The sequence below is a fragment of the Sander lucioperca genome, chromosome 19 (genome assembly GCF_008315115.2).
Source record: "Sander lucioperca isolate FBNREF2018 chromosome 19, SLUC_FBN_1.2, whole genome shotgun sequence".
NCBI classification, from domain to species: domain Eukaryota; kingdom Metazoa; phylum Chordata; class Actinopteri; order Perciformes; family Percidae; genus Sander; species Sander lucioperca.
In genome coordinates this window covers 30,104,226-30,119,702 of record NC_050191.1, presented here as the reverse complement: position 1 = coordinate 30,119,702, position 15,477 = coordinate 30,104,226, and the positions used below count along the sequence as shown (strand labels likewise).

Genomic DNA, 15,477 nt, shown 5'->3' with positions numbered 1-15,477 from the left:
AAAAAATTCCGCCGGATGCATGCATTTTCGCTGATGTCCGTCACCTTCCTCTTTCTTTGTGTTGGCGTTCTAACCTCTGGTAGATTTCTGAGGACTATGGTTAACTGCTCCTCAGATCTCTGCAGGGTAAATCCAGACAGCTAGCTAGACTATCTGTCCAATCTGAGCTTTTTCTGTGGAGCTTAGCGCCGCCCATGCGTGTGGATGGTCTGGCAAAGCGAGACTAGGCGATCACTAACAATCCATGCTAGTATTGCAGGAGTTTTTATTTTTTTATCTTAGATTATTTTTTTGGGCATTTTTAGGCCTTTATTTTCACAGGACAGATGAAGACATGAAAGGGGAGAGAGAGGGGGGAATGACATGCAGCAAAGGGCCGCAGGTCAGAGTCGAACCCGCGGCTGCTGCGCCGAGGAGTAAACCTCTATGCACACGTGCGCCTGCGCCACCAACTGAGCCAACCCAGCCACACAACAGGAGAAGTTTTTAATTCTTTGTGCAAATATATTTTTGCTAATGAAAAACAGACATATGATAATTATTTAGTCACATCATTATTATTATTGTAAGTCACATAAAGTACTCAAATTCATTCCTATATATAAACGCCAACAAAGGTTACAGAAAGCAGCTATTTATCCTTTTGTCTTTGATCATCTTTTCCATGTGATCTTATCATTTCACTCTTGTTTTTACTGTTGTTAATGTGTGTCTGTATATTGTATTGTTGTTAAACTGTATCTGTCTTTGTTTTTCATTCCGTAAAGCACTTTGAATTAGCCTGGCATATGAATTGTGCTATATAAATTGCCTTGCCTTGCCTTGCCTTGCCTTGCCTTGCCTGCTGTTGTTTGTACTGGGCAGCTACCAGGATTAGAATTTAGTGTAAGTAGGGCATGTTCACACAATTCCCCTTTGAAAGATTAACTGTTAAAATAAGGAGGTGACTCATGTGCCCTGGTGTTAACATCTACTGCTGAGTGTTACTGTGAAATGATTTATTGTTGCATCTGCCTGACTGAGTGTTTTTTCCTACTGAAAAGTCATGGATTTTTCTGTTTTCCTAAATAGTCAGACAATAATGCTTATGTAACCAAGTATTACGGTACTGGTCCGAATATAAAGTAGGGTTGTCTTATAATCGGGGTCTAGACTTTCAGCTGTTCAAGTCACAGAACGTAAGGGACGTCACCCGTTTCAACAGCCAATAGAGAAGTCAGCTATAAACTATAGAAATTAAATGATCACAATCTGTTTTATTTTTATGTTACAAACAGCTGGTCGAAAAAGAGAGTTTTATGTCATATTGTCATATTGTCCAATGTCATGGAGATGTTACACCGTCTAAAAATGCAAATCTAACCGTGATCCTCAAAGCAGCCGCATCCAAGAGATTGACAGAAGAGTGTGTGATTACGTGACAGAAAAACGTAATGATGGGATGCCCATTGCCAGAGCAGCCATTCAGCTGAAGGCCTTCAATATTTAATAATATTTTATTTAAAAAGATGTTAAAAACAACAGCCTACCTTGTTTTATTCAATGTGTTTTTATTACAATTATTTTGACAAATAAAATGATTTTCTTTACGAAAACAATATTTGGCTTTTATAAAGTATTTTTCCAAAAATGAGTCTTGAAAAAGCACATACCAATATGGTATGTGCTTTTGTCCCAACACAGGACTTGGTGGAAAAGACTGCAAGCAAAGAAGGGCAATTCATGCAAAACCTCAAGGAACTGCATCAAGTCATAGTTTTGAGATAAAGTCATGGCACAGTAAACATCGTAATGGGAACAATATTGTAAGCCATACAGGGGGAGGAAAAAGACAAATCCATCTCAGAGCCAGCTGGGTGTTTCATGTCAAAGAGGTGCAAGCTGGGATTAATCATGCCTCTTTTTATAAACTGTCAAAAAGGTTTAAAAAAAAGTTCACCTCAAGCAGCTGTTAGAATCAGGAAGTGAACAGTACACCCAGACACGGTGAGAAATGCTGTTGCCATGGTAGACAGGAATACCATTTTTTTTTAATTTCCAGCAACTTGTCTCAAGGTCTCAATCATTTTAAATGCCTTCCAAAGTTACGTACTACCTCCCTAACAAGTTTCTCCATGACATAATCTCTCTTCAAGAATCTACGATAGATCACGAAAGTTTAACGTCCCTGTCCAGAGTTTAGAGGCTTGTTAACCCAGGGGGGAAATCTCCACCACTTTCCTTCTCCATTGTTTATCACCACTGAGTTCATCTTGGCCCACTTCTATTTCCCAGCTTTCTGTGCTTCTGTCTGTTTTTCATTCCTTTCCCTGTAAGGCGGGACAGATCTGACGAGGAGCTGGATGGGTGGCAGGTTGTACTAACACTGCAGGGCTGACTTTCCACTGGGGTCAAAAATGTGTGGACTCCTGGCACTCCCAGGAAATTTTGGAATGAAAGAAAACGCCAAATGACAGATGATGACTTTTAAAATAAAATAAAACATGGACAAATAGAGTCACTGAGGATGTCAGAGCAAAGTCTGAATTTATTTCCCCTGTGGTCTTTAAATTAGTTAGTTGAGTTTAAATAGTTTTTACTGTCCCATAGCACAAAGAGAATGATAATAAGACATCTGCAGGCACCTGTTTCGGATCAGAACCATTGACTCAGCCGTCACTTTTCCAGCTACTCAGATTCCTGGACTTCAGAGCTCAACTTCTGGCCCAAAATTAAAAGATATGTTACGCTATTCAAGTGTCCGTGAAAGACAAAAGACAAAAATAATAATATGCAATTTAAAACGGCTTTATAAAATAGTTCCAGTAATATAACAACCTTGTTGATGCGACATTTGTATGAAAAATGTATTGGTAGTGTAAATTTCAATTGGGTTTTAATCACATATTCCATTTCTTTTGCTTGTTTTTATTTAGCATGAATATATTTTGAGTGTCAGCATCATGCATCATGCTATGGTTGATGAAAACAGGTGGTGTAATGTTGCCATGACTATGAAAATATTGCCGTTATTGTACTAACACTGCTCCTGAGACCTGCTTTTGTTTATATTTTGATGAATCTGCACCATGTAAAGTCGTGCTGTTATACAGTAGCTACTAGCAGTTGCTGTTTGCCTTGTTACCATGGAGGTACAAACCTGGACTACATTTGATACTGTAGAAAAAGTTTAAATTCGATGATTATGAGCCCTTTTTTTAAGATAATTTTTTGGGCATTTTAGGGCTTTATTTGTATAGGACAGCTGAAGACGTGAAAGGGGAGAGAGAGGTGGAACGACGAGCAGCAAAGGGCCGCAGGTCGGAGTCGAACCCGTGGCCGCTGCGTCGAAGAGTAAACCTTTATATATGGGCACCTGCTTTACAAGGTGAGCTACCCAGGCACCCCGCAGCTCACTTTTTAAGTAAATTCTAAAAGTATTTTTTTGCCATTTATTCTCGATGGACACTGAGAAACAGCTATCACTAGAAACAGTAACTTGCACTAAGTCCAGTAATATTTGAATGACATCTGTGTGTACTGGTTGGACTGAGTTATGAGATTAAGAAAGGGTGCAATTTTTTTATGCTAAATGCATCAAATTGTATGCTCTGAGAGACATTTCCAGTGCCAAATATTGCTCTTTTCTAATTTGTAACATTCATAACTTGTTACCTTCTTTGGTGGTGCCATCCGTCTGCAGCGGCACTCCGGAGCCGGAGGGGTATTCAGGAGTGACGGTGACGCGGTAGGTGGTTTTCGGCTGTAGCTCCTGCAGCACGATGGTCGTCTCGGCGCTGACCGTGGTCGTCTCTAGCCTGGAGCTCTCGTCCCCTGCAGGTTCGTAGGTCAATTTGTAGCGAGTGACGTCTCCGGGAGCTGGCTGCCATGATACTCTGAAGCTGTCTGTGGTCTCTTCAGACACTCTTAGGTTCTGCACAGAGCCTAGTTCTGCAACAAATGTCAATAAGTTAGTTAGTGTCACTGCTCCAATTTACCAGCTTCAAAAATAAAAAAGGTAAATGTCTTGAGTCAACATACCTTCTAAAGTGGTCTCAGAGCCGGTCTCGGGCAAGCTGTCCCAGTTCTCATACTGAGCAAAAACTTTGACTTCATAGCGAGTATGTGGAGTCAGGTGGGGGAGGAGGGTGGTGAGCGTGTCCCCGGGCAAAGACATGGACACATAATGCCCGCTGTCATCATCTGCCGGCTTGAACTGAACCAAGTAGGACTCAACGTTGGCAGTGGGGTCGATCTCCCAGCTGGCCCTGAAGCTTCTGGGGCCGACCTCTGAGAAGGAAAGGGCCCTCGGTTGGATCAGTTCTGGTGAGAAAATGGAAGGAAACAAAGTTAACGGACACACTGACATGTGGAAACTTGGGGAGAATTATTTGAATCTAAATCACCAAGGATGATGCTAACTGAGCTGAGCCTCTCTCTTGGTTAAAAGTGGGTTTGCACTTTGGTAAAAAAATAAATAAACCAAGACTTCTTTAACCTAGGGATGTCACAAAAACTGGTAGTTCCAACATGACGGTATTCGTTTTTCTACAGTACCGTAGGTACCGAGGGATAATTCTTCCGGACCTGACGGTGGCAGTATATAACTACAAGTGTTCTAGTCTGCCGCTAAATGCAACATGTTGCTCATTGAAGGCTTGACCCGACCACAGTCGGCCTCTGGCTTTACCGTAACATTACATCTACAGCAAAGGCTTTCGCTCCCGAACAGAAAGTAAATCTGTTTCTCTCTGCCGTTGCCTGTCACAGCCTAACGTTGGCAACGATAGCTACTGACATTAGCTAACTCTAGCGCTTGTTTTGGCGGACCTCTATAATGTCAGTTAAGTTAACTTTAACCAGCCCGGTTCTATGTGAAAAACAACAACAACGGCAGAGGGAGACATACGTAACTAAACATGCTTGCTGTCTGGGAGTTCAGGGTCAACTCATGGAAGACGGTACCGTATGCTGGCTGTGTGCTGATGTCAGGCTTCAGAGCAGCCGGCTGTGGGTTCAGAAGACTGACGTTATCTCCAGATGACATGTAAATCACGCTCTCCTTGCCCCGTCCACTTAAACCCCCAAGTGTTATCCTTGTATTTCTTAAATACACCTTATAAAGGAGGACATGGGACTTATCGTTTTGTTTTTTGTCGTGGTTTCAAATTGGATATCAAGAAACATGAAATTTCAATGGTATTGGTATCGATGACGTTTTTTTTTTTTTTACACACCGTGGTATCGACTTTGGTATCAAGTCTCGTGTACTTTTGGTGGTATCGGTACCGACTACTAGATTTTTGGTATCGTGATATCCCTACATCAACCAAAGAAAACAAATGAAGGAATCCAGACAGTAGGCGGGCTGACCTACATGCCATTTAATAAAGATGTACACTGTACAACCCATCTGACAGCTCCATCATTAAAACAACACAAGGAGGGCGGCTGTGAAACTCCCCACTGTGCGAGCTCTTTGAGCAAATATGTTGGATGGAAGCAGTGACTACGCTGCTCACTCAGCCTCCTGCACACTTCTGTTGACATAAAGTCAATATTATATAAGAATTATATAATCGGCAATCAAAGCTGGTGTGAGTCATATTCTAAGTTGGCAGACCTGAAAGCTCCTTTTGGCAAAATAAGAGCGTGATTAATAGCCTAAGTGGGTGAAAACAGTATTTACCAGTAATTTTTCTTGCTTGTTTAAACTTGATTAAGAGATGTTCGGGGATGGCTAATGATTTCAGCAAAAAGAAAGAATGCATTTCAAAGTCAAGTTGTGTTTACGGATACGTGACAGACAACACACCAGGCAGTCATCTGGTGATTCAACTCAGTTTAAACAAATGAAAAGAAATCTCTGCAACCACTATTTGACCCAGTTTTAATATTTCCACATGCAGGAACTCTCTCTGGCCTTGAAAGATGAAAAGATGGACATGTGTTTAACACATTGAGGCGAAGAGAGGGTTCGGTTGAAAAAATCCACACTTGGAAAAGTGACATCAAAGTAATTGTGTGCATGTGGACGGCTGTCGGTACTTCTCTGTATTCTCCTCCACAGTGGAGACTGACTGATGCAGTGATTAATTGTTAAAATGTTGATTTGATCACTACAAATGCTCTAAATCATAATAGTTGACTGGTAGGTCTAATTAAACATGTACTTAAAAAGAAATGACTTCAAATGAACTTGCATAGACTGATGAAAATCATTCATCATTGTTCATTGTCCATAGTGTGTACACACACACACACACACACACACACACACACACACAAGAAAATATAAACAACTTTGAGATTTCTATGATTAAGAAAAGTTCTTCTCGTGTCCAAGTCTTTAGCAAACAAGCAAATTTGGTGAACGCTTCAACAACAACCCTAAACAAACAAACTGACAGCTTGGTGCTCCATGATTGGTACATTTTTGGTCATGCTAAGCTAGTTTGGACCACTGATTAGACTAGAAGGGCACTCGGAGAGCGCAGACCTCGGCCAAGGCCATGACCATGACCTATCTCGTGAATGTTAACCAAAGTGAAAAATAATTTGTGTATCTGCCCCTAGCAAAGTATTTCCCACTACTGGACAATGGATAAACACAGGTGAAACATATCCTAATCTTCCTACAAACAATTGATTATACTGTCTGACTGCAGAGTCACAACTGCCTCATTCAGTGTGACAAATGACAGAAAGAATCAAACTATTCAAACAAAGTAATTCATAATTTCCACCTTTACAGTGAAAGATACAATTTAACTTAAGTTAAAACCAGTAGAAAACCGCCAAATATTCCACTTGTGCATAGGAACATACAGAATAAAATTTTTTTAAAAAAACAACCTTTTTTGCCTACCTATTTCAGCCTTATTTGCTTAAAATAATGGCTGCTTTTGCTTTCATCATGATTTGGTTTATTTTCTGATAACATGACAAGAATTAAACCCGAACATGACACAACAAATGAGGAATCAAAAGGAAAAAAAGAATTGATCAAATCTAAATTATACCCTAAAACAATGGTAGATTGCTCATAGGAACTTGAATAAAGCACACTGTCATCAGCATAGAGGGTTAAAGCAACATTACTTACGTCTCTGATGGATGTTGCGAAGCTCTTGCTCGATCCTCAGGCAGATGGACTGTGTGAGTTCTTTGGAAATTCTCTGGAAGGCATCAAAGTCCTCTACAGTGTACACATGGGTCTCTGCAGGCGTATTGGCGATGGCCTCCAGCTCAGATCGTACAGCGTCCTTTACGCCCACCGCGAAGATCTCCACATCAGCATCCCTCAGCTTGGTGGCTGGCTCGTGGAAGGCGTCGGATGACTTCCCATCAGTGATGAGGATGGTGACGCGGGGAACGTTGGGTCGCGCCCCTTTGGAGGCCTGGAAGATCTTCTCTCTCACGTAGCTCATGGCCCTGCCGGTGTTGGTGGAGCCGCCGCGGTACGGGAAACTCCTCACAGCCTTGACCACGGCACTCAGGTCGTGGTGAGTGTTCAGGTTGAACTCTGTGTGGGGGTCCCTGCTGTACTGGACCAAGCTGATCCGGACCTTATCTCGCCCAATGTCAAAGGTGTTCACCAGCACCTCCAGGAAAGCTCTGACTTTAGCAAAGTTAGCCAGGCCGATGCTGTAGGAACCGTCGACCAGGAGGACGACATCGGCTTGAACGTCCACGCGAAGAGAACACTCTAGATTGGAAAAACACACAAAGCACAATACAAAGTTTTCATTGACTAACTTCAACGATAGCACATTGAAATATATCTTAGGGTGTTTACTTATACTGTATTCTAAGACTTTTCATCCTCAGTTTCTTTCCTTATTTAAGGAATCCTTAATTAATTCCTTAATTACTTGGTGTAAATGGTATTTACAAGTTGGAGCTGGTCATTTTGTTAACTCTCATATGACAGAAACAGCATCAGGTTCGCCCGGTGGAGGTTTGTGGTGCTGATGATAAGGGATTGAGATTTTTTAAGTATGGTGCTAAAGCTGGGAAGAGCAAAAAGACTGTTAGCAGAGAAAACAGCTAGCCTGACTCTGTACGAAGTTCAAAAATAACACTCCTAAACCTAAGTATCACACAGTATGCATCTTGTTTTTAATCCGTAAACAAAAAGAGATGTATAAACAATGACTTGTGGATTTAGAGGAAGCTATGGAACTAAGCTAATCGCCTTTTGGCTCAAACGTGAGAATAAAAAAGGTAAATCGTTGTGCCAGAGATTTTTGAGCAATCTCCGACACAAGAATTTCATTCGGGATTACTAAAATTCTATCTTATTTTACCTTATCTTAATAAGCATTTTTTCCAAAATGTTGAACTATTCCTGTAAAGTGACCTGCTGCCTCATCCATTCGATCAGAGGATCTTCTGCACAGACATGTTATTGAAGACTCTTTGTGTCTGAAGTAAGGGAAGAACCTTCATCGTATCACACATTTACTAGAAAGCCAAAATTGACTAGTTGGGAATCACTATTTTGCACTCACCCAGTGAAACTTTAACTGGCTGCGTCTTCTGCATGACCGTGACGGGTTCGCTAGGCGTCAGGCCCTTCAGGGCAAACAGACTGATCTGGTACTCTGTGTCTGGAGAAAGGTCTCTGACCATCACCGAGGTCTGGGTCGGGCCCACATACAGCTCCTGCCGCTTGGCGCCAGCCATCATGGGGATCATCTGCACCTTGTATCCAGAAACCTCTCCGATAGAGGCACCCCAGGTCAACTGCACAGACTTTGAGGCAACCTCCAGGACTTGGAGGTTAGAGGCTGGCTCAACAGCTGCAAAAATCAGAGTCAGAATCAGAGTTATCTGAATCTTATTGTGCATTAAATGTACACTCATTTGTCTCCTTATTTTGGTTTTGAGAAAATATATTCAAAAAGGTGATAATTAGATTAAATAATAAATTATATAATTACATTAAAGGAGAATTCCGGTCGATTTCAACACGCAACTATGGCAAGACAAGTGCTTAGGGACCGTCTACAAACTACAACACTGAAAAGCGATACAAAAATATTTTCAAAAATAGGCATATGCTTATTTTTTTAAAGTAAGTGCTGTAGTACAACTGGCAGGAGACAAGTGAGGTAAGTTTGGAGACACTACCTTATTTAATCATTAAATTAATAAATATTTTTGTTGTATCAACGTAGCACGTTTAAAACCTGCCCTGTTTCAGCTGCCTAAGTGCGAAAGCTAGCAGTAGCATAACTTGGTGTAGGCAACACCGATTATTTTCGTTTTTCTCGCTACTGACAGCACTACGTGACAACAAACAACATAGCTACGTGTTGAAATAGACCGGAATTCTCCTTTAAATATCAATACAAAAGGAATCTTTAGATATTTTGAAAACATGCTTATTTGTTTTCTTACAGGGAGTTGCATGAGACGATTGATACCACTGTAAAATCTGAAGCTACAGCCAGTAGATGGTTAGCGTAGCTTAGCTTAACGACTGTAAACAGGGAAAAACAGTTAGCCTGGCTCTGTCCAAAGACTTTGGCATTAATCTAAATACGTAAAACATGTTAATAAGAGAGTGTTAGAGTAGCTGGTAGGGGGAAGTGTTACCTTTGGACAGAGCAGGGCTAGCTGTTCCCCCGTTTCCTGTCGTTATGCTAAGCTAAGCAGCTGCTAGCTGAAGCTTCAAATTAGGACAGATATGAGAGTGGTATCGATCTTCTTATTTAACAGAGCGAATAAGTGCATTTCCCAAAATGTTACTACTGCTTTAAGACAATGTACAAAAGGGACAATAGAAGGCAGAAGGTGAAAACCTTGTTTAAGACAGATGTGATACTCTTCATTTTGTTACCCAGAAAATGGGTTTTTTTGTATCACATCTTACCTTCTTCTCCACTGACGAGTGAGCCGAGTTGATCCTCGACGCCAGCGCACACCTGAGTGATGAGCTCCTTCTGCACATTTTTGATCAAGTCAAAGTTGGCGACATTATAGATGTGACTTCTGTAAGGCGTGGAAGCCATCCGCTTCATCTCCTCTTCATCTGCCTGTTGGATACCTAAAACGGACAAAGACAAACAAAAAAATCTAAGTTGTGGTAAATGCACAGTATATGGTAATTTATTCGATTGAACCCATTGTGATTGTCCCTGCCTGCTTAATGTAGGGACATTCACTCATTTCTGAGCTAAGAGGCAACTCCAGAAAAATTCATAGCAGGGATTGTAAAGTCACTGGCATCGTGTTAAGGGTTACGGTGTCAAAGGTAAAGGGTGTGTTTACTCCAGTTCTGTAAATACTGTATGTAATGAGCAATCTATAAAGATGTATAAAACATATATGAAGCATAGTAAATGTTCTCCAGCTGGATTCACAACCCAATCGAAAGCCTTCATTTTTTTTTATTCCGCTCCCGCTGGAAAGTCTGACAGCGTGGCAGTAAATATGAGTTTTACAATCCTATATATTTTTTTGTAACACTTGGACACTATTAGTAAAGCTGTGAGCCTTTACAGAATGTAGTTTATTAAAAGTCTGACTTAGTCAAATATCAATGTGAACATTCTGATCGACACAAGGGGAAAGTAACAAGGTGCTTGTACACCAATACTGAACATCAGTGTCTTTACTTTGTTATATTCAATTTTTTGGAGACTTTCTACTTCTTCTCCACAACATTTTACTCTTTCTAAGTGAACCATGAGCATAATATAACATACTTTTCTTTCTTCTTTCCTTTATTTATATTTCATTGTTTCTTTGCTTCTTTTCCCCCTGATTTTCCGTTCATTCATTGGTTATTTCCCTCTTTTCTTCTCCCTTCCTTCCTTCCTTCCTGTCCTGCTTACCTTTCTTTCCTTTATCACATATCTGACTGACAAAAACTAATCTCTACTCTACACAGTAGTGTACTTTACTGTGGACACTGTGGATAAGTCTGACTGCAGTACTTTACACTGTGCTTTTAAAACCTTTTGGATTTCAGTATTTCTTTTTCATGTTATGTTTTTTTTCCCCGTTTATGAAATCGAACGAAAAAAATGTAAATACTTTACGCACACGGTTATGTCTTAATGCCGGACATTGAATGCCTGTTTCTGTTTGTGGACTGCGTAGTTACTAGGGAAAACAATGTAAATAAGTGGAGGACTTTATTGTTTATCCCTGATCAGTCACAGTTTTATAAATATATCAGAATGTTGTTTGTGCAAAGAAAGAAATGTATCACGTTTTTGGACATATTGACGTGAAATATTTTTCTCACACCTAGCACAATGTTCCTTTAAAGCTTTAGAGTGTAACTTTCTGATATTAATAAACATCCGTTATATTCAAGCCATTGCCAAATGAGTTGCTACAAAGCTAATTAAGACTATCAGCTCCACACAACTCTCTCTGGATTTCTCAGTATGACTATGTTCAGAAGATTGTGGCGTCCGGTGACTTTCCCGCGCAGAAACTGGAGTGAAGATAATAAGCTCTTCTGAAGAGTCCATCGTGTTTTTTTAATCCTCCGTGTCTCCTTGGCTACTAGCAACTGTGTGGAGGAGGGGTGGGGGGTGCGTGATCACGGAAGGCTTGTATCATGTGGACACGCCGACAGTTTTGTTGTCATTACTTAGAATTCCTCATGGGGGCGACAGAAACTACGCACTATAGCTTTAACATATCACAATGCAAATGTCTGTGACTGTAATCAAAATAAGAAAACCCCACCACCCTCAACCTTTTGAAATGAATAACAAGTAACTCCAGAAACTTGATGACCAGGCTGATTATGAGGTCTGTTTGTTAATTTTTTAGCAGAAGTGAACATTTACAGTGTCACTCCTGCATGTTACCAGCTTCTCCTGCAAGCACTGAGAGTATATTTCACTCAGCAGTTATCCATCAGTGACCTGTTTTCACAGACCATAGAAGATTATGTGTTATTATTATTTTATCACCAGCCCTCTTTAACACCATAGCAACAGCCCACTTCTGTTCCTCCAGCCGAAGTTTGTGGAAAGTCTGACAGCGAAGCCTGTGCTTAAACATACATAAAACTTGCTATCACTCGCTTGTAATTTTTTTTCTTCTTTCTTCTATTATTACATCATCACAAGCTGCTTTTGTTACGAACGGCAGTTAAAGGCATTAAATGCGAATGGAAAATGTAAGATGTGGAATGTAATAAACTTGTTCTGGCTACGTACCGAGGACAAAGATCTCCACCCCGCTGCTCCTGAGCTGCTTGGCGTAACTCTCCACTGGACTCTCAGATTTGCCATCTGTGATGATCACCAGCACCCTGGGGAAACCCGTCCTGGCACCGGCCGCCTCGGTGAAAGTGTTTTTCAGGAGGTAGTTGAGGGCGTCACCTGGAGCAACGAGCCATGCAGGGAAAAAGGATGAAATTATGCAGACAGAAAGTGTCTGCTTTCATAGTGCAGGTTTAACACTTCTTTATTATAGTCCCTATACAATAAGGAAAACATTACCTCAAACTGACCTAACTGACAATGGGCTTCAGAAAACTCTAAAGTATTTACATGTAAATTCTTATTTCTGTATTAATTGAAAATGCCAATTGTGTCAAAAAAGTGAATACCACACATAGGGGTAAATTACAGAGACGTTTTAAGTTGGTCCTGAGTTTTTTTGGCTACAGGCCCCTTCTTCATGTAAATACAATTAGAGTAGGGATGTCCCAATCGGAGCCGATATGGGCATTTTTTAACTGATCAGGGATCGGCAGTCACCCCTGTCAGCTTACTCCGATCATTTACGTCAGCTGAGTACAAATTACGGCAGAACGCAAACTCGTACGTAACTTGGCATTACTCATTAACGTGGCTAAAATGTCAGCAGTGTGGAAGTATGTTGAACAGTCCAACATCCACTAGGGTTGGGTACCGAAAGTCTCGTGCCGCATTCAAAGTTATTGTAAAATACCCTTTTCCCATCCAGTGGTTGTTTTTGTCGTTAACAGGAATTTTACTGGTGAAATAAGTTATTGTTATTAAATTTTTAATAAATCATTTAATTTTGACCCTGTGGCCTTAGCAATAAGCAAGCCGTTCTTTAATGTCGCCGACTGTCGTTTTGTGGTCCTTTTATATCTATATATATTATCTATATATATATATATATATTTTTTTTTTTTTTTTTTTTTTTTTTTTTAAATCTTTTTAAAAGTATCGGTTCAGGCACCGTTTAGGCACCGGCACTGTTTTAAAAGTATGGTTTTAGCACCGGTATCAGAAAAACTCCAAGCGATACCCAACCCTAACATCCACTTGCAATATCTGCAATGCAAAAAAAAATTGATCGGGATATCCCTAGATTAGAGTTTTTTAAAAAACACTTTGCGATTATTATTTAAGATAATTTCTTTCATTTGTCAACTTGAAACCATGTAGGCCAAACGGCAAAACAAATTAAAAATAAAATATTTAGAAAAAGTAATAATTTACTGTATGTTGCACACACACGAATAAAAAGTACCTATAACTGGAATATTACTTTTAACTGAATACAATTTAAAATAGAAAATTGTAAAAAAAAAAAAATAATAATAATAATAATAATAATAATAATAATAATACTAACAATTTATAATAATAATTAAAAACCTACAGAAAACTAATTTATATTGAGGTGAAAACAGAAAATAGTGTGAAAATGTAACATTAGAGAACATTATCCATGTACCTGTCATGGTGTCTCCTCCTTTGTACGGGAGCGAGCCGATGGCGCGGAGCAGAGCCGGTCGGGTGAAGTGGCGATTGAGGTTGAACTCTGTTCGGGGGTCGGTACTGTACTGGATCACGGCCACCCGGGTTTTGTCCTCTCCGATCTGAAAGGCGCCGGCCGCCGCTGAAATAAAGTTGCGGATGTATTTGAAGTTCGGCCTGCCCACGCTCCAGGAGCCATCCACCAAGAACACCACGTCGGCAATGGCGCTGAACGAGCATTCTGGGAAGAAAAAAAAAGTGAGGAGTGAGAGGGAGTAGAGGAGAGGCAATAAAGAAAAGGTAGAATTAACATAAAACATCATACGTGTACCTTCCACACCAAAAATATTCAAGGGTTTGCAGAATTAGGGTTGTGACAAGTTGGATGAGAACCTGGAAAAGTACTGTACGTAGTCAAAGTTGATATAACTTTGATCCCATTTGATGTGACAATGGGTTTTTTTCATAAAATCTTGGTATTTCTCAACATGAACGTTTGACTGGTTTTTAAAGCTTATGCATTATTCATTATCGGACTGGCTCTGCTGTCTGGCTTTTACTTCATGTTCCCCCAGCTCGGTCAGAACTTCGAAAGACTGCTTATAACTTTAGTGCACCCGACTCCTGGAACAAATTACAACACTTCCTTAAAATCAACCCAATTGTGCCTTTTGAACAGTTTAGAATCTGGTTTTAAGCCTGCACACTTCTACTTGTAATTGCTAAACATAATTGTACTTTCTTTTGCATCCTTATTATCCTAAGTTATTTATCAAATCATGTTTCCAATTCAGAACGTTTTATTGTCTTTCTATTTTTCTTATGATGGTGTTGCTTCTTTTCTGTGTTGCTGCTCTGTTCCTGTCTTTGTAATTTGACTCAATGTCGTAAATGAGGGTCGCCCCTCAAAGATCTCTCGAGTATGAATAAAGGTTGAATGAATGAATTACTTTTTTGGGTATGTTCTGTCACACAAATCAAACTGTGCTGTTCTAGGTGGAGGTACAGGACTCTCTGCTTTGCCCTACTTTCTAGGAGTTTCCTTGTGACTTTCCTCTCATGAAAAGAAGGAAAAATCAGCAAAAGCTCGTCATCTTCTGCAGAACCGGGCCAGGGCAGCAGCAACAGCACGGCAGCAGCGCTCTTGTAAATCAGCATTTGTAATGGTTTCCACTTCTCTCAGCACTTCAGGGCTGGGCTCCTCTCAGCTCGCTCCCCCAGCTCCAACAGCAGCTTCCCGCCCCACCTACGACCCCCGCACTGAGCATGTGCAGTTTCCTCCGCATTGGCATAATTGGCCGGCAGGGGACCAAACCGATGACCAAATACCTCAGAGATTTATGGGGGCCTAATTTTGATTATAGCTATACAATGGGGTGTTGTGCGGTAGGAGCCTCCCTTTCGCTGCTGAGCTCACGCTGATGGACGCCGACCAGCAGTGAGGAAGAAAGTTTGCGAGAACAAAAAGTGGAAAAAGTCGAGCGGTGACTTGGAACGTTTGGGGCTCATTATCTTAGCAGTGAGTGAAACCCCTCGTCAAATTGAAGGTTTAAATGAACAAGAGGACTTACTGACTGAATCTGAAGGGTCTGGTTTCCTGGGAGCTCCTCCTGTGCTGCCACTTGACTCAACTGAAAGACAATAACACAATCACGTAATTACAGACGTTCGAGACGATTCAGATAATCTATAATCAATATTTAATCCTCTATCTATCCTCGAAAAACCCAAATCTTTATTTTTATGTCAGCTTATGAGCCATTTTCTGTCAGTAACCGTCACTGTT

At 40.6% G+C, this 15,477-nt stretch overlaps 2 protein-coding genes across 5 annotated transcripts in view; both read right to left on the bottom strand.

Annotated features, from left to right (window-relative positions):
- LOC116045413 overlaps positions 1–15,477 on the bottom strand; it is a 977,204-nt gene that overhangs the window by 427,252 nt on the left and 534,475 nt on the right. The window lies entirely within an intron of this gene.
- Positions 1–15,477, bottom strand: part of col12a1b (collagen, type XII, alpha 1b) — a 158,383-nt gene that overhangs the window by 133,422 nt on the left and 9,484 nt on the right. For all 4 annotated transcript variants that reach the window (XM_035995046.1, XM_031293032.2, XM_035995045.1 and 1 more), the window contains exons 5-12: positions 15,263–15,322; positions 13,669–13,932; positions 12,171–12,335; positions 9,860–10,033; positions 8,493–8,783; positions 7,085–7,687; positions 4,021–4,302; positions 3,655–3,930 (exon numbers count right to left, since the gene is read on the bottom strand). In XM_035995046.1, coding sequence (XP_035850939.1) covers positions 3,655–3,930; positions 4,021–4,302; positions 7,085–7,687; positions 8,493–8,783; positions 9,860–10,033; positions 12,171–12,335; positions 13,669–13,932; positions 15,263–15,322 — 2,115 coding nt within the window. The remainder of the gene's footprint in view (positions 1–3,654; positions 3,931–4,020; positions 4,303–7,084; positions 7,688–8,492; positions 8,784–9,859; positions 10,034–12,170; positions 12,336–13,668; positions 13,933–15,262; positions 15,323–15,477) is intronic.